This window comes from Eubalaena glacialis, chromosome 14 (assembly GCF_028564815.1).
Source record: "Eubalaena glacialis isolate mEubGla1 chromosome 14, mEubGla1.1.hap2.+ XY, whole genome shotgun sequence".
Lineage (NCBI taxonomy): Eukaryota > Metazoa > Chordata > Mammalia > Artiodactyla > Balaenidae > Eubalaena > Eubalaena glacialis.
Genome location: NC_083729.1, coordinates 18,790,149 through 18,812,229, shown reverse-complemented (window position 1 = coordinate 18,812,229; position 22,081 = coordinate 18,790,149). Strand labels below are relative to the sequence as shown.

The window sequence follows — 22,081 nt, the reverse complement described above, 5'->3', positions numbered from 1 at the left end:
AAACACATCCATTTCTTAAGTACATTAAGCATGTTTACTGTTAAATACTATTACATGATTGAATTGCATCTTAAATGGTTTTTCCCACCTCTATGTGGGATGGTTTGGAAGTAGCTAGTTTTTCTGGGGAACTTAAACTAATAAGCGGAGGTGTATGTTACACAACTAACATGTTTATTATCCTTACTTATAGACAGTTTGATGTTTGAATTTCTGATTGTTTTTTCCTTTGTGCCTTTTAGTACGAATGTGGTCTTGTGGCTTTAAAACTAGTTCATGGTAAATTGTATTACAGCATAAAATAAAAAATTGGTCTTTTTGTGAAAAACATTTTAGTAAGTGGATATTAATTCTATAGGTTATACTTGGATACCTTTAAACATATGTTGCGAGTATTTCTCATGTTTGCGAGTGGCTACATTTTGACTAATTATTTGTGTAATGTAGTTGTGTTGCTTTGGGAACATATGATACAGAAATGACATTTATGAAATGGATAGTTTTTATATATATTTCTTTATTTTAATAAATTTATTTATTTTTGGCTGCATTGGGTCTTTGTTGCTGCACGCGGGCTTTCTCTAGTTGCGGCGAGAGGGGGCTGCTCTTTGTTGCGGTGCGCAGGCTTCTTGTTGTGATGGCTTCTCTTGGTGTGCAGCCCGGGCTCTAGGCACGCGGGCTTCAGTAGTTGTGGCGCGCGGGCTCAGTTGTGGCTCGTGGGCTCTAGAGCGCAGGCTCAGTAGTTGTGGCGCACGGGCTTAGTTGCTCCGCAGCATGTGGGATCTTCCCGGACCAGGGCTCGAACCCGTGTCCCCTGCATTGGCAGGCGGATTCTTAACCACTACGCCACCAGGGAAGTCCCTATATATTTTTCTTAAAAGAAATTTGTAGCATAAAGGGAAATAACTCAAAAATGTTTAAGTGGTAGTATATTGAAAATGATCATACATGCTTTTTGAAATACTGATCTATAATCTTAAGTGATAAAGTATTAGCATATGAATTAAATCTTCTCTAAAGAAAAGGTAACCCTTTCCTCCACTCTCTTCCCCACCTGTCCAGCATCCAAGGAATTGGGTGGCGAAGAGGAAAGCTGCTCCTCAGAGACAGTGACTCCTCTAGTTTGAAGACATGAATCTAGGGAGGGATTAGCGGAAGTGTGATGGATGGAGGTCTCGGGTTGAGAGATTGGTTACATTAAACAAATTAATTAATTGAAAGAACAAATGAATAAATGTATTTGAAGATAATGGAAGCCGTGTTTCTCATTGGAAAGGACTTACAAACATAAAAAGGGAGAGTCTAGAAAGAAACTTAAGGTATGGAATTAGTTGAAAGCATTGGTGTACACACATTTTTAAAATTATTATTTATGCACAGATAAAGAAATAGGTATAGATGTCTATATTTCTATGTATCTATATAAATTAATATATTTCCTAGCTTTCTCTGCTGAGAGGACTCAATAGCAGTGAAACCCCAGTAACATTGAGCACACCTAGTGCCCAGATCTTGATTTCTGAATACTATCCTTGACTAAAAGGAACCTGAGCTTAATTTCTAGGGTCAGGAAGGGAGAGTACAAGATGAGCCTACAGATTTCTTTTGTGCCAGAAAGTAAGGAAGTACTCACAATGATGGGGACATGTCAAAAGAATATTGGAACCACTTTGAAAGGGCTCCTGATGGCCAAATCTTGTATAATTTGAGCAAAGAAATAGAGTAATGGATTAAAACCCACAGAATAAAGTAAGAATCCATGAATCCATACTGATATAAATAAATGAGTGAATGAATTGAGTAAGGAGGGTTGGGGAGGGAAAATTCTTTTTATTTAGCTTTTGGTTGCATCGGGTCTTAGTTATGGCACTCAGGATCTTTTGTTGCGGTGTACAGGCTTCTCTCTAGTTGTGGCGCGCAGGTTCATTAGTTGCGGTGTGTGGGCTTCAGAGTGCGAGGGCTTAGTTGCCCCGTGGCCTGTGGGATCCTAGTTCCCTGACCAGGGATTGAACCGGTGTCCCCTGCATTGCAAGACAGATTCTTAACCACTGGACCACCAGGGAAATCCCGGGAAAATTCTTTAAAGTAGGATGCCAACTAAAACATATAGGAGTGATACGATTAGATAATTACCACCATGATGGTATTGGATAAAGGCAAGAGTAGTCAATGAATGCTGTGGCTAGTGGGTGGAGGTTTGATGAGGAACAGGATATTTGTGAATTATCAGAATGATTTCACATAAACTAATCAAATACAAAGGGAAAAATCGTGACTTTATGGTGGAGAAACCTGGCAGACACCAACTTGACTAGGTGATCAAGGTTATACCTAATGATGGGTAGGTATAGTATGCATAATATCATGTCTGTATATTCTTTCTATGAATGTTATGGCCTGAATTGGGTTACGAGGAACATCGGATAGACCCAGACTGATAGTCATCCTGGAAAATAAAAAGCCTATATTCTTTACAGTCAAGGGCATGAAAATGGGGAAAGATTAAAAGATTGTTCCAGATAGAAGGAGACAGAGGAGATCTGATAAGTACATACAATATATGTTCCTGGGTAGGATCCTGAACCAGAAAGGAAAGAGAGACCTTGTTGGGACATTTGATAAAATTTGAATGTGTCCATGGACAGGCTCTGTGTTATATCAATGATGATTTCCTAATTGGGAGGGTTGAATGATGCTAATATAGCAGAGTGTTCTTATTTTGGGAGTTACACACTGGAGTATTTAGGAGAGGAATGATGAATCATGTCATAAAAAGTTGTATCTACACATATTCTGTAGGCTTGAAACTATTTTAAAATAAAAACAAACTAAACATACTTTTCTGAGGATAAATTTATCTTTCTAACTTTTTTGTTTCTGTATTTACAGATTATTACATTTTGCTACACTTGTAGAGAGATTCCTTCAGTAAATGTTTATTGGTTGAATAAGCACTGTACTTTATCCAAGAATTTAAGAATTCTGTGAATTTTAATAGGATAATAAATACATTTTAAACTTTGTCTTTCAGAAAGCTGAAGTTGATGGTAGTTTAAGTGATAGCCATGTGTCTCCTCCAGCTAAACGCACTTTGAAACAACCTGATTCTGTTTGCAAAGACAAATCAAAATCACGAAGTACTGGTCAGCGAGAGGAATGGAACATATCAACTGGACAGGCCAGGTGAGAATGGAGAACTCCTCCATTGTTTTTTCATGAATTATTTGATGTGATTCAGGGCTGATAATTGCTAATTTTCTTAAATTGTAAAGCCACCTGGCTAGAGATACTTATAAATTGTATTAAGCTTATTTTATAATTTCTGTATGTAATTTTATTTTCTCTAAATATGCCAAAAATATATGTAGTATGTAATAGAAACTAATATTACTAAAACAATAAGAATTTTGATAGGTCTTGAATGTGCATACATGTTTATAGTCCTGAAAATTTAAATAAAAACATATGGTTAAAATTATATTTTTTACTTGAAAATAAGATAAAATCTCCCCTTCCTAAAATTATTAAGTATTCCACTTGAATTGGTATACTAAAATGTAATAAAATCTAAATTAATTTTTAAAGAAATCTTTTCATCTATCTGGTTGTTTTCAACTTAAATTTGCTTCGTGTCTGTTTCGATATGTATTAGAAAACAATTTTACTCACTTAACCAAAGTAAGTGGTACTAATTTAATGTAGATAGGATAGGTGTACACACACTCAGAAAAGATTTAAATTTTGAGCTTAGAGTCTTTAACTTCTCTTTTTTCCAGTGTTTGATGTAGAAGTGCTAATGATGTGCCAACTGCAAACCAGAAGTAAAAGGGAATTCCTTTTTGACAGTATTTTGATTTTATGTGTGTAGGTAAATTCGGGATACTCTTAGGCTTTAATGAAAATAATCTTTGCAGTTATATAGATTTTAACAGGCATTGTACATTTACTAGTCTCTAAAGAGTCTTTACCTATCTTAATATGTATTTAAAAATTTTAATTTTGCATTGACTGGGAGTTAAGTAGAAGATTATGTGAATCATAGTCTATTGATTTTTTTTTTTTTTAACTTTACCATACTCCTTCATCTGTGAGATGAAACAGATCCAGATAACTATAATAATGTTACTTAAAATAAGTACAGCCCTTTAATTATACTTCTACACTTGATCTACCTGTTATAATCTGTATCCTGTATTTATTAAATGAGTGAATCAAGCTTCTTTTTCTAGTAAATGTTCTAAAAAGTGTTCTTGTAGTGTTAAAAGTTTGACCTTTAATTGTAAGATAATTTTAACAGTTTAATTCTAGGTGTAAGTCTCTGATACTGTAGATTTCCCACATCTTATCCACTCAAATCTTTTATGTAAATTAATCTTGATCATGTCTTTCATGTAAAAAGGCTTAAAATTTTTTTGAGGGGAGAGAGTTTTGCTTCCATTTAGGTACCTTAGAGTTTGATATTCCTTTAAAAAAAATATTAAGTACATTTTGAATAAAAAGCTTAAGAAATAATGAATACTAATAAAATTTACTGTTTTTTTTTTTTTGGCAGGAGAATAATGTTTAGCAGTTCACACAATTTTAAAAGTTTTTTGAGTTAAACTTTCGTCAAGGGATGTGATTAAGTGCTACACTGTTAGAATTAGACTCTTTTAGTGTTTCAGATGACCTGAAAAGAAAATGCCATTTGACCTATCAGATTCAACAGAATTGAATTTTAGGGAAACTTGTGGTTAAAGATATTTTAGATTTTGAGATAGTATAAATACAAAAATCAGGATTTATTTGAAGGCTTGTATTAATTTTTATGTCATGAACCTGAGAATCCTAATTCCTTTATTTTGGTACTCTAAAGTCTTAGGAGTATCTAAGGTAAAATGACTTTAACAAAAGTTCTTTCACAAAAATAATTTGTTGGGGCTTCCCTGGTGGCGCAGTGGTTGAGAATCTGCCTGCCAATGCAGGGGACACGGGTTCGAGCCCTGGTCTGGGAAGATCCCACATGCCGCGGAGCAGCTGGGCCCGTGAGCCACAACTACTGAGCCTGCGCATCTGGAGCCTGCGCTCCGCAACAAGAGAGGCCGCGATAGTGAGAGGCCCGCGCACCGCAATGAAGAGTGGCCCCCACTTGCCACAACTAGAGAAAGCCCTCGCACAGAAACAAAGAACCAACACAACCATAAATAAATAAATAAATATTAAAAAAAAATAATTTGTTAAAATACAATTCATTGGAGGAAAATTGAATATAGATAAGAATTAGTATTAGCTATGAAAAATAATGAATCCTAAAGAACTTTGTTAACAACCACTATATTCTTTTTTTTTTAAACAAGTTATTTATTTGTTTATTTTGTTGATTTATTTACGGCTGCGTTGGGTCTTCGTTGCTGCGTGCGGGCTTTCTCTAGTTGCAGCGAGCGGGGGCTACTCTTCATTGCGGTGCGCGGGCTTCTCATTGTGGTGGCTTCTCTTGTTGTGGAGCACGGGCTCTAGGCGCACGGGCTTCACTAGTTGTGGCACACGGGCTCAGTAGTTGTGGCTCGCGGGCTCTAGAGTGCAGGCTCAGTAGTTGTGGCGCACGGGCTTAGTTGCTCCGTGGCATGTGGGATCTTCCTGGACCTGGGCTCAAACCTGTGTCCCCTGCATTGGATTCTTAATCACTGCGCCACCACGGAAGCCCAACAACCACTAAATTCTTTAAAGAAACTACTGTTGATTGGTGAAATAACTTATTTATTTTTTTATAAAAAATTTTTTATTAATTTATTTTTGGCTGCGTTTGGTCTTTGTTGCTGTGCGTGGGCTTTGTCTAGTTGCGGCAACCGGGGGCTACTCTTCGTTGCAGTGTGTGGGCTTCTCATTGCGGTGGCTTCTCTTGTTGCGGAGCATGGGCTCTAGGTGCGCGGGCTCAGTAGTTGTGGCACGCAGGCTCAGTAGTTGTGGCTTGCGGGCTCTGGAGCGCAGTCTCAGTAGTTGTGGTGCACAGGCTTAGTTGCTTCACGGCATGTGGGTTCTTCCTGGACCAGGGCTCGAACCCGTGTCCCCTGCATCGGCAGGCGGATTCTTAACCACTGTGCTACCAGGGAAGTCCCGAAAATTTTGTTTTGTGGTCAGATGATGAGGGAGTAGTGAGGTGAGGCAGAAATGTAATCACCACTGCTGGGGCTCATGAGAATGAAGGCTGGTAGTGGTTAAAGTCTTCCAAATGATTGCTTTTGCTGAATTGAGGTTTAAAATTCTCATAAATCATTGAATGCCTTGGGTTTATGTGGGAAAGGGAGAATAAGTAATGATTTTTGAGTCTGATATTGCATTTGTAGTGTGCTTCACATAATTAAAGGTGTAGAAACTTTTAATGTAATAATTATCTAATGCAGAGTGATACTGTCTCCATTTTAAAAATTTAGGATACAGAGATATAGGGAAATATGCCCCACTCACACCCCCTTTTTTTTTTTTACATCTTTATTGGAGTATAATTGCTTTACAATGGTGTGTTAGTTTCTGCTTTATAACAAAGTGAATCAGCTATACATATACATATATCCCCATGTCTCCTCCCTCTTGCGTCTCCCTCCCTCCCTCCCACCCTCCCTATCCCACCCCTCTAGGTGGTCACAAAGCACCAAGCTGATCTCTCTGTGCTATGCGGCTGCTTCCCACTGGCTATCGATTTTACATTTGGTAGTGTATGTATGTCCGTGCCACTCTCTCAGTTTGTCCCAGCTTACCCTTCCCCTTCCCCCTGTCCTCAGGTCCATTCTCTAGTAGGTCTGCATCTTTATTTCCGTCCTGCCCCTAGGTTCTTCATGACTTTTTTTTTTTTTTAGATTCCATATATATGTGTTAGCATACGGTATTTGTTTTTCTCTTTCTGACTTACTTCACTCTGTATGACAGTCTCTAGGTCCATCCACCTCACTACAAATAACTCAGTTTCATTTCTTCTTATGGCTGAGTAATATTCCATTGTATATATGTGCCATATCTTCTTTATCCATTCATCTGTCGATGGACACTTAGGTTGCTTCCATGTCCTGGCTATTGTAAATAGAGATGCAGTGAACATTGTGGTACATGACTCTTTATGAATTATGGTTTTCTCAGGGTATATGCCCAGTAGTGGGATTGCTGGGTCGTATGGTAGTTCTATTTTTAGTTTTTTAAGGAACTTCCATACTGTTCTCCATAGTGGCTGTATCAATTTACATTCCCACCAACAGTGCAAGAGGATTCCCTTTTCTCCACACCCTCTCCAGCATTTATTGTTTGTAGATTTTTTGTTGATGGCCATTCTGACCGGTGTGAGGTGATACCTCATTGTAGTTTTGATTTGCATTTCTCTAATGATTAATGATGTTGAGCATTCTTTCATGTGTTTGTTGGCAAACTGTATACCTTCTTTGGAGAAATGTCTATTTAGGTCTTCTGCCCATTTTTGGATTGGGTTGTTTGTTTTTTTTGATATTGAGTTGCATGAGCTGCTTATATATTTTGGAGATTAATCCTTTGTCTGTTGATTCGTTTGCAAATATTTTCTCCCATTCTGAGGGTTGTCTTTTCATCTTGTTTATGGTTTCCTTTGCTGTGCAAAAGCTTTTAAGTTTTGTTAGGTCCCATTTGTTTATTTTTGTTTTTATTTCCATTTCTCTAGGAGGTGCGTCAAAAAGGATCTTGCTGTGATTTATGTCACAGAGTGTTCTGCCTGTGTTTTCCTCTAAGAGTTTTATAGTGTCTGGCCTTACATTTAGGCCTTTAATCCATTTTGAGTTTATTTATTTATTTATTTTATTTAAATTGTTTTTTTAAAATTTATTTATTTATTTTTGGCTGTGTTGGGTCTTCGTTTCTGTGCGAGGGCTTTCTATAGTTGTGGCAAGCAGGGGCCACTCCTCATCGCGGTGCGCGGGCCTCTCACTATCGCGGCCTCTCTTGTTGCGGAGCACAGGCTCCAGACGCGCAGGCTCAGTAATTGTGGCTCACGGGCCTAGTTGCTCCGCAGCATGTGGGATCTCCCCAGACCAGGGCTCGAACCCGTGTCCCCTGCATTAGCAGGCAGATTCTCAACCACTGCGCCACCAGGGAAGCCCCTGAGTTTATTTTTATCACAGCCCCTTTTAAAAATAAAGGAGACTTCATAATCATAAAGGATTTAATGGAGGATTAATTTAAGCAGTGAACCCACCTGGTTACATTTTAAGTGATTAATTTTTGGCAACATTGATTTAAGAGACTTTTTAGGCACCTTTATTATTGTATAGGCAGACCAACCCTTAAAATCCCAATATTCTCTATTTTTATACCCAAGTATTTCATATTCTATCTCCTTTTTATAAAGAGAAATGATAATTGTAAAATGATGACAATAAACTATAATTGGTAATTGGATTGATTGAAGAACGAGTTTTTTTTTCTCCCCCCACCTTAAAATAGATCTTTCATTAGCAATGAAATAAAAGCCAAGTAAGCACTGTCTTCTTTAGAGGGACAAAAATTATTATTTTGCTTTTATTCCAGTGATGTTACTATTGTTCAGAAAGGTTTTAGATTTCTTTTGTAGAATGATTTTAGGGTTAGCATCTTATTCTTTTGAATAATTTAGGTGTGTAAAATTCCAACCATTTGGTCTTACATACAGCTAAAATTCATATGGAGCCAAGACTTGTGAATTAAGTGATTAAACTGAGTTAATGTTGTATTGGGTCCAAAGCCAAACTATATTTATTATTTTTCTATGTGGTTTTAAGTGGATTTCAAGAGTGTTTCTAGGGAATTCCACATGTATAATCTTCTAAGGAATGACCTGTTAACACATCAATTCTATTACTTTATAGTCAAACTCATATACCAGGAGGATTGTGTATTTGTATATAAAGGTGCTAAAGATGAAATACTTTCTAAGAGGTAGTATATTAGAACAAGATGGTTGTGTTGTTTTTATGGGGAAAGGAGGGATGGAGTTTTTTATTTTGTGTTTTTGATAGTCTGAAGGCACAGAATAGTTTTTGTTCATACCTTTAGTCATCCTATCTGTGAGCTTTATTAGACAGGGGCATTTATAATTAATATTTATAACATTTAACATTTATAATTTTACATGAAGCATGCTGGAATAACCAAAAATGTTAGAATATTTTAGTTAAAATATGTTGTGCAAACCACATAGATAAGCAGATGACAGTCATGTGTACTGTTTTTTGAATGTCCTCTCTCCCCCCTTTTTTAATCTTTGAAAATGATAATTGTTGGATATTTCAAAAAATACCCTAGTAAGTTTAAATTGATAGCTCTTTTACTATGTAACAATTTAGTTTTTGGTTTTGAATTTCTAATTATAGTAAGGTGTACTGTGACTTTTTTCATAAGTCTTCATGTTTTAATGACCCTTTAAGTATCTTTCTAGTGACTTAACATTTCTGTTCCTCCACCAAAAGGGAGAGTTGTACAATGGATTTTGAGAAATTAGCTAAGTTTTCATTTATTAGTTTAGAATGTGTAATATAATACTTTGGGGAAATTATTAAATGGTGTTGGTGTTCAAATACTTTTTTCATCTTACAGTTTATCATTTGAATAACTTTGTCATTGTTTGAATTTTATGTTGTCAACAAAAACCAATAGTAAATGTCTGTGACCATTGTTACTTATGGCATCAGTTAACTTTATGATACATATTAAGCTTAAGCCTTTTCATTGGATTTTAATTTATAGAGTTGAAGACAGTAAGTTCAGTTTATAATCTGTTATTAAAACTTTTCTTGAAGTAATGAAATGACTCTTACCTAGTATATTTTATTAATTGGTATATTATCAGTCGTAGGGTAAAAAAATGTCTTTACTCTTAAAAAAGTAATATTACATTACTGACATTTTAAAGATTAAAATGATTCCACCAGTATTTGCATTTCTTGCTTCTTTAAATGAATGTTGATGTGTTTGCATATTAAATATAATTGTGTTCTAGGTTAACTTCTCAGCCTGGTGCTACATTACCAAACGGACATAGTAGCTTATGTGAGTATTCTGTTATGAAACTGGTTAGTATTGAAATTCTTATAATGTTGTTAAGAGTATTAAAGTGGGGTAAAATAGCGTAATTTACTAGTATGCTAAGTATACTGTTGGAAGTGACTGGATTTCAGTCATGGTAAATATGTAATTGTTAAACACTGAGAAATCAGTACAACTGAAATAATTTAAATTATTATGGCAGATTGTAAACAGTTATAGAAATTTTAGATTTTGGATATTAAAGCCATTTAAGAGGTTATAGTAAGATTTTTATAGTCTTTTAAAAGTAATTTTTGATTTTTTTTCTTTCTTTTTATACTCTATACTTTGAAATGGAAATTTCTCTCTTCTTGTAGCCCTTCGAAGCCATCCCCTTCGAGGCGAAAAGAAGGGAGATGGGGACCTTTCTTGTATTAATGGTGACATGGAAGTCAGAAAAAGTTGTCGTTCCAGGAAAAACAGATTTGAAAGCGTGAACCAGAGTTTGTTATTTGATCAACTAGTAAATAGGTATGAATGCTTTTGCAGTCAGCAGTTTCATGTAACTGTTGGTTTTTTTAAGCCAGTTATGTTTTAAAAAGTAACTTAAGCACTGACTTAGCAATCAATACAATTATTTAAAAACTTAATTTGGATTAACCATGGTTAGCAATGATTGTCAGTTTCTAGTTACTTTATTAGATTTAATACAATTTATGTGCTAGCTCATTTTTTCTCATACTTTATAAAGCTCTTGTGCATAGATAATATAAAAATAATTTTATTTTGACTTCACTACTATAGTCCTTTAATATTTGCTCATTTAACATTTGTGTTTTTGACAATTTTCAAGCAGCATTAAGTTTCATTATTGATATATAGTAGGCATAGTTTTACTTAGTCAAGATTCTGAATTGAGTCTTTTGAGGCTGCACATGGTGGATGTAGCCTAGCTGACTGCTCAGTGTCTACATGCAATGAAACTTTATTCTTCTCAGGTAATAAATCATCCTCCTTAATCACTGCAATATCCTGGAGAAGTGAGGTCAGTGTAATTGCTATTTGAAAGGAGAAGAAATTATATTCTATAGTGGTAGTGTCAAATTTGAGTATTAGTTATTATTCGTTAAGTACTTAGATCAGTATCTGGGCTACGTGTGTGTTTAAAACATAAAATATGCCAATGTTACCATATATTTTGTGGATGTCAGTGTCCTCTAATTTCTAAAAGTATCTATTCAGTTAACCTTATATTAGCTTTAAACTTTTTACAAATCCTTTTTCTATACAATTTTTAATACCATCTTCAAATAAAAAGATTTGAATTATTTTTTTTTCAGTGCCTTAGGTCTGGTAGTCAGTTATTTGTAGTAGCATTATGAATTTAAATATTTGGAGACTTATAAACAAAGGTCTTATATTTGTAAGTTTTATTATATTAAGGTAGAAGATGTTCTGATTCCATCTTTTTTTTTTTTGGCTGTGCTGCATGGCTTTTGGGATCTTAGTTCCCCATCCAGGGATCGAACGTGGGCCCCAGCGGTGAAAGTGCTGAGTCATACCCACTGGACCACCAGAGAATTCCCTGTTTCCATCTGTTTTTGAGGCATTATCTTCTGGTGGATGCCAGTTCAGAAACAGATATTAATTGGGATGTTAGGTACAGTTACGTATCAGAGATGATTTAATTATGCGTTGACGAAGAGCTCTTTTACATGTATGACACAGTGTTTGATTCCACGGTTGTCTAAACCCTAGTTTTATTATATAATTATAGTACTGCTGAAGCTGTACTACAGGAAATGGACAACATAAACATTAGAAGGAATCGTCGATCAGGAGAAGTAGAACGGCTTCGAATGTGGACAGATACAGAATTTGTGAGTATATTAACTTTAACAATCTTTGCACGTATTTTTTATTTGGACTGAGGAATTGAGAGAGAGAGAGCAGCATTTGGATTTTCTTGAATTAACAGAATTGTTCCTTCTTCGTTTCCAGTTTAATCTGGGATTTTATTGTTTTCTTTCTTCTTTTATCCTTACCCCGCTTGCCACAAGCTTCCCCAAAAGACCCTCTACACTTCTGCAGAGGGTCATCTTAAAGTCCACCTCTGATTCTGTCACTTTTCTCATCGGAACCTTTAATGGTCTTTTTTTTTTTTTTCGGCACTGTGCGGTACGTAGGATCTTAGTTCCCCGACCAGGGATTGAACCTGTGCCCTCTGCATTGGGAGGGCAGAGTCCTAACCACTGGACCAACAGGGAAGTCCCTTTAATGGGTTTTTTTTTTTTTTTTAAACCTATGTTTAAATGATTTTATTATTTATTTATTTATTTGGCTGTGTTGGGTCTTCGTTTCTGTGCGAGGGCTTCCTTTAGTTGCGGCAAGCGGGGGCCACTCTTCATCGCAGTGCGCGGGCCTCTCACTATCGTGGCCTCTCTTGTTGCGAAGCAAGGCTCCAGACGCGCAGGCTCAGCAGTTGTGGCTCACGGGCCTAGTTGCTCTGCGGCATGTGGGATCTTCCCAGACCAGGGCTCGAACCCGTGTCCCCTGCATTAGCAGGCATATTCTCAACCACTGCGCCACCAGGGAAGCCGCCTTTAATGGTTTTTTAATGTGTACTGAATTAATTAAAAACACCTTGACCTTCATAATCTGGTTTCAACTTTATCTTCTCACATACCATTGCCCAAATATAAACGAATCATTCTTATTCTCCTATCTTTTACTCCTGTTAATACTTCTGGTTAAGGACTGATGCAATTCTACCTTTGTTTCAAGGCTCATTTCAGATGCTTCCTCCCCTCCTCCCCCAAACACGGCCGGCGGGGGTGGATTAATCTTTTTGAATTCTAGAGTACTCTGTACCTTTTGCTTGTGGGATCTCAGTTCCCTGACCAGGCATTGAACCCAGGGCACAGCAGTGAAAGCCCAGAATCCTAACCACTAGGCCACCAGTGAACGCCCATGTATCTTTCTTTATGGCATTAAACTTGTTCTACTTTATTTTATTATTATTACTTTTTATAAATTTTATTTATTTATTTTTGGCTGTGTTGAGTCTTTGTTGCGGCACGCGGGCTTCTCATTGTGGTGGCTTCTCTTGTTGCGGAGCACGGGCTCTAGGCACGCGGGCTTCAGTAGTTGTGGCACGTGGGCTCAGCAGTCGTGGCTCGCGGGGTCTAGAGCACAGGCTCAGTAGTTGTGGTGCACAGGCTTGGTTGCTCCGTGGCATGTGTGATCTTCCCAGACCAGGGCTCGACCCCGTGTCTCCTGCATTGGCAGGCGGATTCTTTTTTTTTTTTTTTCAAATTTATAGAGAGAATGTTTTGCTTATTTCTTTTAAATTTTATTTATTTATTTATGGCTGTGTTGGGTCGTCGTTTCTGTGCGAGGGCTTTCTCCAGTTGTGGCAAGTGGGGGCCACTCTTCATCGCAGTGCGCGGGCCTCTCCCTATCGCGGCCTCTCTTGTTGCGGAGCACAGGCTCCAGACGCGCAGGCTCAGTAATTGTGGCTCACGGGCCCAGCTGCTCCACGGCATGTGGGATCTTCCGGGACCAGGGCTCGAACCCATGTCCCCTGCATTGGCAGGCGGATTCTTAACCACTGCGCCACCAGGGAAGCCCCGGCAGGCGGATTCTTAACCGCTGTGCCACCAGGGAAGCCCTCTACTTTCTTTTATAGTTACCTGTTACTTGACTTGTTTTATCCTATTAGGCTGTAATTTGCTTAAGGGAGAAAGTATGTCCATGGCATTGTAGTTTTACATTTTCAAATATTTTATAAGTTTTATTTGTTTTTCCTCTTATTTCTTACATGTATTGAATTCAGTTAGGTCCATTTTCATGAATCTTTGCCTTGCAAATAGGTCCTCAATAAATTTTATTGAATGGGCACGTCCCATTGGGTTAATGATATTTATAGCTGGGAATAAAATTCATGTTAATATTTGACAGATTTCTCTCTTTAAAAGGAAAACATGGATATGTATTCAAGAGTGAAAAGGCGAAGAAAGTCACTGAGAAGAAATAGTTATGGGATACAAAATCATCATGAAGTCTCTACTGAGGGTGAAGAAGAAGGTTTGTAAAAGCACCTTATGAAGTAAATACTACAAAGTTCAGGTGGGAGGGAAGAAAATATGTACAAGTAATATATGTGTAATATTGCTGGATGGGTGATTTTTGGCTTTAGAGGTCTGTGTTACATAATTTGGAATAATTTTTATTCCATTGGCATTTCTGAATATTCATTTTCTTCATTTGGAAAAATGCCTTTGCTGTACACTATGCATTGTTATGTAATATATCTTATTAGTAGCTATTGGTAGTCCTTAAGTGACCTAATCTGGTGTAGCATTTGCCATGGGCTGATTTGCTTGTTAGGTGAGGCCTCTTTTGTATTTAGCTATGTTCTAACTAGAAGTCTGTGTCCATAGCCACCTTCTTTCCATAGCCTCTAAATCTCGGATTATTTGGGTCTCAAATTTAGTTATGGACAGAGGAGTAGTAAATGGTACAGTTAAGAGAAAGAGAGACAGCCAGTACTAGTGGAGGGAGTTGTATTGCTCTTTTCTGAGGCCTGTCTGGGTTTTGAATTGACGAATCCTGACTGGATTTGTCGGGCTGGAGCTGGGAACAGAAGAAAGCACGTTTGCCCCAAGGATTATAAATTGATGACCAGTGCATCCATAGGATTTAATTCTGTAGGTGTTAACCTTCTTTATTAAAATGGATTTTCAGAAGATTTGGTGTACTGTAAATGCAAGGTAGTTGTATTTCACCAGGGAATCTTATTAGTTCTACTATTTGTGTAGCTTAGATGGAGAAGAATGGGTTTATTTCTCAAATTCTGTAATTAATATATTATTAGCAAGTTTTGAAGAGGTGATATTTCTAATGAAGGTATTTTATTGAGCAGATATTATTGTTGTTACAGCTAGAACCTCTGTATTGCTTCCTTTGGAGAAAATCAGTATAGGTGAGACAGATTTATAATGTGATTTTTGCCTTATCTTTAACTGAACATCTTTGTAGATTTCCCAGAGTAGATTTGCCACGTATAGAATTTCTTCCCATAATAAATAATGCAAGGTTTTTTTTCAAAAAGTAATTTTTTTTGAAGGTTTAAGGAAACTTATTTGGGTGCAAGTGATTTATAGTGTTATTTAGTTAAGTAATACTGTATTTGCTGATTTTCTCTATAACTTAATAATAAACATTTGAAAAAACTTACAGGAAGCTTTCAGATGTCATGAGTAAATTGTAAAGTCCTTTGCATTTTTAGTTTCTTATTTCACTGAGCATGGCTGACAGTTTTAACATTTTTCCGATGTCTTAATATGATTGTGTTATAGTGACAGTTCCTGTGGTTAAAAAGTTAATCATAAAGTACATTGCATTTGAGGACCATAAGCTTATAAAGTTTCACCAGACTTTTATTTTAAACTATAAATAGATGTCACATTATAGCTATAGCCAAACTGCTTTTTTTTTTTTTTAAATTTATTTTTTTTGGCCACGCCGGGCAGCATGTGGAATCTTAGTTCCCCCACCAGGGATTGAACCCGTGCCCCCTGCATTGGAAGCACAGAGTCTTAACCACTAGACTGCCAGGGAAGTCCCCCAAACCACGTTTTAAAAATAAACTTTTAGAATTTATGTACATTATAATTTACTTTTTATTTATTTATTTATTTTAAAATTTATTTTTGGCTGCATTGGGTCTTCTTTGCTGCGCGCGGGCTTTCTCTAGTTGTGGTGAGCGGGGGCTACTCTTTGTTGTGGTGCATAGGCTTCTCATTGTGGTGGCTTCTCCTGTTGTGGAGCACGGGCTCTAGGCACGCTGGTTTCAGTAGTTGTGGCTCGCGGGCTCTAGAGCGCAGGCTCAGTAGTTGTGGTGCACGGGCTCAGTTGCTCCACGGCATGTGGGATCTTCCTGGACCAGAGATCGAACCTGCGTCCCTGCCCTGGCAGGTGTATTCTTTACCATTGCACCACCAGGGAAGTCCCGTAATTTATTTTTTAAATGTATAGCTAGGTGAATTATCATAAAGTGATTACTCATGTCAAGGCATAAACTATTACCAATACCCCAGAAATCTGCTTTATGCTCTCTCCCAATCCCTGCCTGAATTTTTCTACCAAAATGACTAATCTGTGTTTACCTGTTGTCAACAGGCCTAACAAACCATTATACTGCCAACAAAAATTGCTCTTGCTGTAAGATTAGTAATTATCTTTTTTTTTTTTTTAGTAATTATCTTTTAAGTATTTTCTTTTTGAACTATCAAGTAGTATGTGAATACTGACCTTATTCAGTGGTTAATTGGGCATTGAATGAAGTGTGCTGTAATAAAGTTTTGAATCATATTCTATTATTGCTTTGTATGACCAAAAAGGTAATACAAAAAGATTGAAAGGTCATAGGTAAATCAGGAGCTCAAATATGATCATATTGTTATATTTAGCAGAGAACTAGTATTTGTAAGAAAGGCATTTTCTTTTACATCTGTCGTTTTTTTTTTTTAATTAATTTATTTAATTTGGGCTGCATTGGGTCTTTGTTGCTGCACGCGGGCTTTCTCTAGTTGCGGTGAGCTGGGGCTACTCTTCGTTGTGGTGCACGGGCTTCTCATTGAGGTGGCTTCTCTTGTTGCGGAGCATGGGCTCTGGGCTCTAGGCGTGCGGGCTTCAGTAGTTGTGGTTCGAGGGCTCAGTAGTTGTGGCTCGCGCGCTCTAGAATGCAGGCTCAGTAGTTGTGGCACAAGGGCTTAGTTGCTCTGCGGCATGTGGGATCTCTTCCCGGACCAGGGATTGAACCCGTGTCCCCTCCATTGGCAGGTGGATTCTTAACCACTGCGCCACCAGGGAAGTCCCCATCAGGGTTCATTTTTAATTGTATTGATTTATGCTGTATCATACAATGTTGACACTTTTAAAGCTCACTTGTGCAGAAAGAATAAAATTAAAATATAAATATTCAGTTCTAGAGTGGACCAATCCTTGTGGATTAAAACAGTATTTTTGTGTGTGTGTGTGTGTGTGTGAAACTAGAATCTCAAGAGGAAGATGGAGATATTGAGGTTGAAGAGGCAGAAGGAGAAGAAAACGACAGGCCATATAATTTGAGACAAAGAAAAACAGTGGATCGATACCAAGCGCCTCCAATAGGTAAGAGACTCTAAGTAACTTCTTTCCTTTTTGTAGTGGAGTAGCTTATTCTACTCCACCCCTTAAAAAAATCAGTGTTGCTGAATTTAAAAGAATGAAATCTCTTATAGCAGTTCTTTAGGGCAAGTTTCTCTGTGTTCCAAGTGGTTAAGTATTGATAATTTAGCTAAAGTCAGAAAAGGGCAACTTGGCCAGTAACCTATGTTTGTGTTTTGTTTTTGTTTTTTTTTTTGAGAAGGAAAAAGTTTATCTTAATGCTCTTAAATCTAATGACAGGTAATCAGTTCCACAGGTACTGTTTTATTGACTTTCTTCCCAGCTGTTGGGAAATTCCATCACTATTGATTTCCTCCAATTCTTTTTTTTTTTTTTTTTAATTTATTTAATTTATTTATTTATTTTTGGCTGTGTTGGGTCTTCGTTGCTGTGCGTGGACTTCTCTCCATTGCAGTGCACGGGCTTCTAATTGTGGTGGCTTCTCTTTGCAGAGCACGGGCTCTAGGCGCTCAGGCTTCAGTAGTTGTGGCACATGGGCTCAGTAGCTGTGCCTTGCGGGCTCTAGAGCGCAGGCTCAGTAGTTGTGGTGCACGGGCTTAGTTGCTCTGCGGCATGTGGGATTTTCCCGGACCAGGGATCGAACCCGTGTCCCCTGCATTGGCAGGTGGATCCTTAACCACTGCACCACCAGGGAAGCCCATCCTCCAATTCTTAAAAAATTGAAATAAAATTCACATATCATGAAATTCACCATTTTTGCTAGGTTTTGCTGAGTTTTAATCTGTACAATTTGTTGCTTTTTATTATATTCACAAGGGTGAGCAGTCATCACCACTATCTCATTCCAGGACATTTCCATCCCCACAGCCCTTAGCAATCACTAATGTATTGATACTTTCTGTCTCGATAGATTTGCCTATATGTGACCTTTTGTGTCTAGCTTCTTTCACTTAGCATAATGTTTTCAAGGAAGAACCTGGATCATTTTATTCAAACCCTTAATGCTCTGAAGCAGTGATTGATTCTCTGGAATTATTAGAGTTACTTCACGAGAATCTTGCCCAAGTATGTAGACATTTCTCTACTCCAGTTAGGAATCACTGTCAAAGATAGCCCTGATAATAATGGGGGAGGTATGTTGGGACAGAAAAAAGATTGTGAGCCATTTTTCTAGTTTTTTTTTTTTTAAAGCATTATTAAAGAGGTATAATTTATATGTAGTTCACTGCCATTGCATATATAATATTTCATGTGTACAATTTGGCAAGTTTGAACTATCTGAGGGATATACCTATGAAACTGTCACCGTACTCAAGGTAATGAACATGTTCATCAACTCCCCCAAATTTCGTTCTGCCTGTTTATAATCTACTCCTAACTTTCTTTTGCCTCCCCACTCCTAACCCTCAGGCAGTGACAGATCTCATCTGCTTTCTGTCACCATAGATAAGTTTACATTTTCTTTAATTTTATATACAGTATATACTCTTTTTTTTGTCTGACTTCTTTCACTCAATATAATAATAATAACATGTTGTCGACTATAACAGTAGTGTTTTTCTTTTTATTGCTGAGTGGCATTCCATTGTATGGGTATATCACAATTTGTTTATCCATTCATTTGTTGATGGCCATTTGGATTGTTGACATTTCTGGTGTCTGGCTATTATAAATAAAGTTGTTATGAACATATGTTTGCAAGACTTTGGACATATATTTTCATTTTTCTTATAAACACCTAGGAGTGGAATGGCTGCGTTTTATGATTATGTGTATGTTTAAGTTTCTAAGAAATTACCAAACTCTTTTCCAAGGTGATTATACTGCTTACATTCTCACTAAGAGTGTATGAGAGTTTCAGTTGCTCCATATTCTTGCCAACATTTGGTGTGGTCATTTTTTCAAATTAATTTTAGTACATATTTATTGTAGTTTTAATTTTCATTTCCCTAATTACTAATGATGTTGAGCATATTTTTACGTGCTGATTTGCCAACATTATCTCTGGTGAAATATTCAAATCTCTTGCCCGTTTTTTCAATTCAGCTGTTTTTTTTTTTTATTATTGAAGTTTTGAGAGTTCCTTATGTACTTCAGATATCAGTCCTTGTGATTTGTAAGTAGTTTCTCAGTCTGTAGCTTTTAAAAAAAATTCTCTTAATAGTGTCTTTCAAAGAGAAGAATTTGTAATTTTGATGAATTTCAGTTTATGAAAAAATTTATTTTTTATAAATTTATTTATTTATTTATTTTTGGCTGCTTTGGGTCTTCGTTGCTGCGCACAGGCTTTCTCTAGTTAGCTGCAGAGAGTGGGGGCTACTCTTCATTGCGATGCGTGGGCTTCTCATTGCGGTGGCTTCTCTTGTTGCAGAGCACAGGCTCTAGGCACCTGGGCTTCAGTAGTTGTGGCACATGGGCTCAGTAGTTGTGGCACACAGGCTTAGTTGCTCCAAGCCATGTGGGATCTTCCCAGACCAGGGATTGAACCCGTGTTCCCTGCATTGGCAGGCGAGTTCTTAACCGCTGTGCCACCAGGGAAGTCGCTCTCAAAAATTTTTTAATGGGTTGTGCTTTGGTGATGTGTCAAAGAAATCTTTGTTTAACCCAAAGTCACAAAGATTTAGCTTAACATTCTTTCTTAGAATGTTTATTTGAAACTTACAGTATTTACCACAAAGTTTTAATTTTTGTTGTGCTTCTTCTAGGCAGCATTTAGAACTTGAAGACATATGACTGGCTTCTGTTCAGAAAGTTAACAGAACTAATTTCTTTAATACATCAGTTTATCAATTTATTATCAGTTATTTCTATGTTGTCTTTTGTTTTCTTTTTTTCTTTCAGTACCAGCTCATCAAAAAAAGAGGGAAAATACGCTGTTTGATATTCACAGATCTCCAGCAAGAAGAAGTCATATCAGGTATGTTTTGTTAGTTTTTGAAAGGAGGAAATATTTCCATCTATCATTTAGATACCTTCTTTAAGTAATACATAGTATAATGCCTTACAGTTAGAATATAGGTATTGATGGTGTTAATGACAATGCCAATGACAATGCCAATCTTTCTTTAGTGACTAATAGTTTTTACCCTGTATGTGACTATTATCTTCCTGTTTCAGTTTGCCCAAAGTGGTTTTTGTTTTAACAATTATGTCCCCTAAAGCTGTACAGCTCTCTGGTCTCTTAGTAGAGTTGAATCTAAGAGACTCACATTGCTTTCATTGGGTGCATTGATTCAATTAGTCTTTGCTACTTTTAGTTTCCTTTTGCCCTTTCTTTTAGGTATACAAAGGAGGCTTTTTGAGTTTGAAATATTATTTTGTCTATTATGTTTTCTGAAAAGGTAATATATTCCCCATGGCTCAAAAATAAAATTAAAAAAATAAACATGAAAAGCTTTTTTCTAGCCTCAGTAGCCTCTCACTATCCCATAGAAACATTTTTATTGGTTTGTATATCCTTAAAGAATATGTTCATATATATGTATGTATATATGTGCTAATACATATATTGATTGTTATCCCTTCTTTTTACACAAAATATACTGTGCACATTGTCCACACCTTGTATTTTTCACTTGATTTATTTTAACTGTCTTTTCATTTTAGTGAAATTTCACATTTATGTTTATAGTTGTGTAACATTACTATGTATAATATAGATATACTGTAATTTTTAAATTAGTTTTTTATTGAGAGGTTGCTTTCAGTCTTTTGCTATTATAAAATACAATATAATGAATACCCTTGCATAATCATCATTTTACATGTGTGCAAGTATATTTGTAGGATAATTCCATAGAAGTGGAATCTCTGAGTTAAAGGGAATATGAAATTGTAATTTTGATGACCTTCAATGGTATTGAATCAGTTTGCAGTCCACCCAGCAATGTATCAAAGTGCCAATTTTTCCATATTTCTGCCGGCAAAACATATTTTCAAACTTTTGGATTTTTGCCAGTCTGAGAATTGAAAATGAAATCTTGGTTTATTTTTATATCTCTCATGAGAGTAATTTTTCATATGTTTAAAAGACATTTACTTTTTTTCTGAAATGTCTGTTTGTAAAGTTTGCCTATTTTTTAATAGGTTCTTGCTCTCTTTTTTTTGTTTAATAACTATTGCTAACTTTACAAAAATATATGACCATGTGAAGGTTCTTGCTTTTTTATCTATTTTTAGTAGTTCTTTCTTTATATAGTAGAGAGATCAGTCGTTTGTCACAAATTGCCAGTCTTTTTCCTCAGGTCTGAGTTTGTCTTTTAACTTTGCCTTTGGTTGTCTTTACCAGAAAATTTTTATTTTTATGTCGTCAAATTTATCAGCCTACTAAGGCTTTTAGATTTTGAATCATAGTTAGAAAAGCCTTCCCAAATCCAGAGTTGTAAGGAAGTTCACCTTTGTTTATTTTTATTTTATTTTTTTTCCATTTAGTATCCTGATTTTTTTTTTAATTTAATTTTTATTGGAGTATAGTTGATTTCCAATGTTGTGTTAGTTTCAGGTGTACAGCAAAGTGAATCAGTTATGCATATACAACCTTTGTTTATTTTTAATGTTTCATTTTTTACTCTTTAATTTTGATCCATTTGAATTTTATCCTTGTGTGAGATTTGTAGTATGGATCCAACTTTTTTCCCAGGTGGAAAATGAGTTGTCCCAACCTCATTTATTGAATGAGTCTGTAACTTCTCCATTGATACCAGTTGCCACATTTATTATCAAATTATATATAATGTATAAATATTATATTACATAAAAGATGCCCCTGTCCTTTTTTTCCCCCATTATTCCATTCTTCATTCTTATATTTTTTCTCAGGTGGTTATTTCTATACGTGAGAACAGTTAATTTCTGTATATTAGTTTTGTACCCCACTTCTTTACTGGGAATGCCTCTAGCATGTCCCCATTAAGAT

The 22,081-nt window shown here is 36.4% G+C and overlaps 1 protein-coding gene across 1 annotated transcript in view; it reads left to right on the top strand.

Annotated features, from left to right (window-relative positions):
- The window catches only part of ATAD2B (ATPase family AAA domain containing 2B), a 167,568-nt gene that overhangs the window by 19,379 nt on the left and 126,108 nt on the right, over nt 1-22,081 (top strand). Inside the window, exons 2-8 of the mRNA XM_061168830.1 lie at nt 3,032-3,183; nt 9,968-10,017; nt 10,371-10,524; nt 11,771-11,873; nt 13,971-14,079; nt 17,053-17,169; nt 20,008-20,083. Coding sequence (XP_061024813.1) covers nt 3,032-3,183; nt 9,968-10,017; nt 10,371-10,524; nt 11,771-11,873; nt 13,971-14,079; nt 17,053-17,169; nt 20,008-20,083 — 761 coding nt within the window. The remainder of the gene's footprint in view (nt 1-3,031; nt 3,184-9,967; nt 10,018-10,370; nt 10,525-11,770; nt 11,874-13,970; nt 14,080-17,052; nt 17,170-20,007; nt 20,084-22,081) is intronic.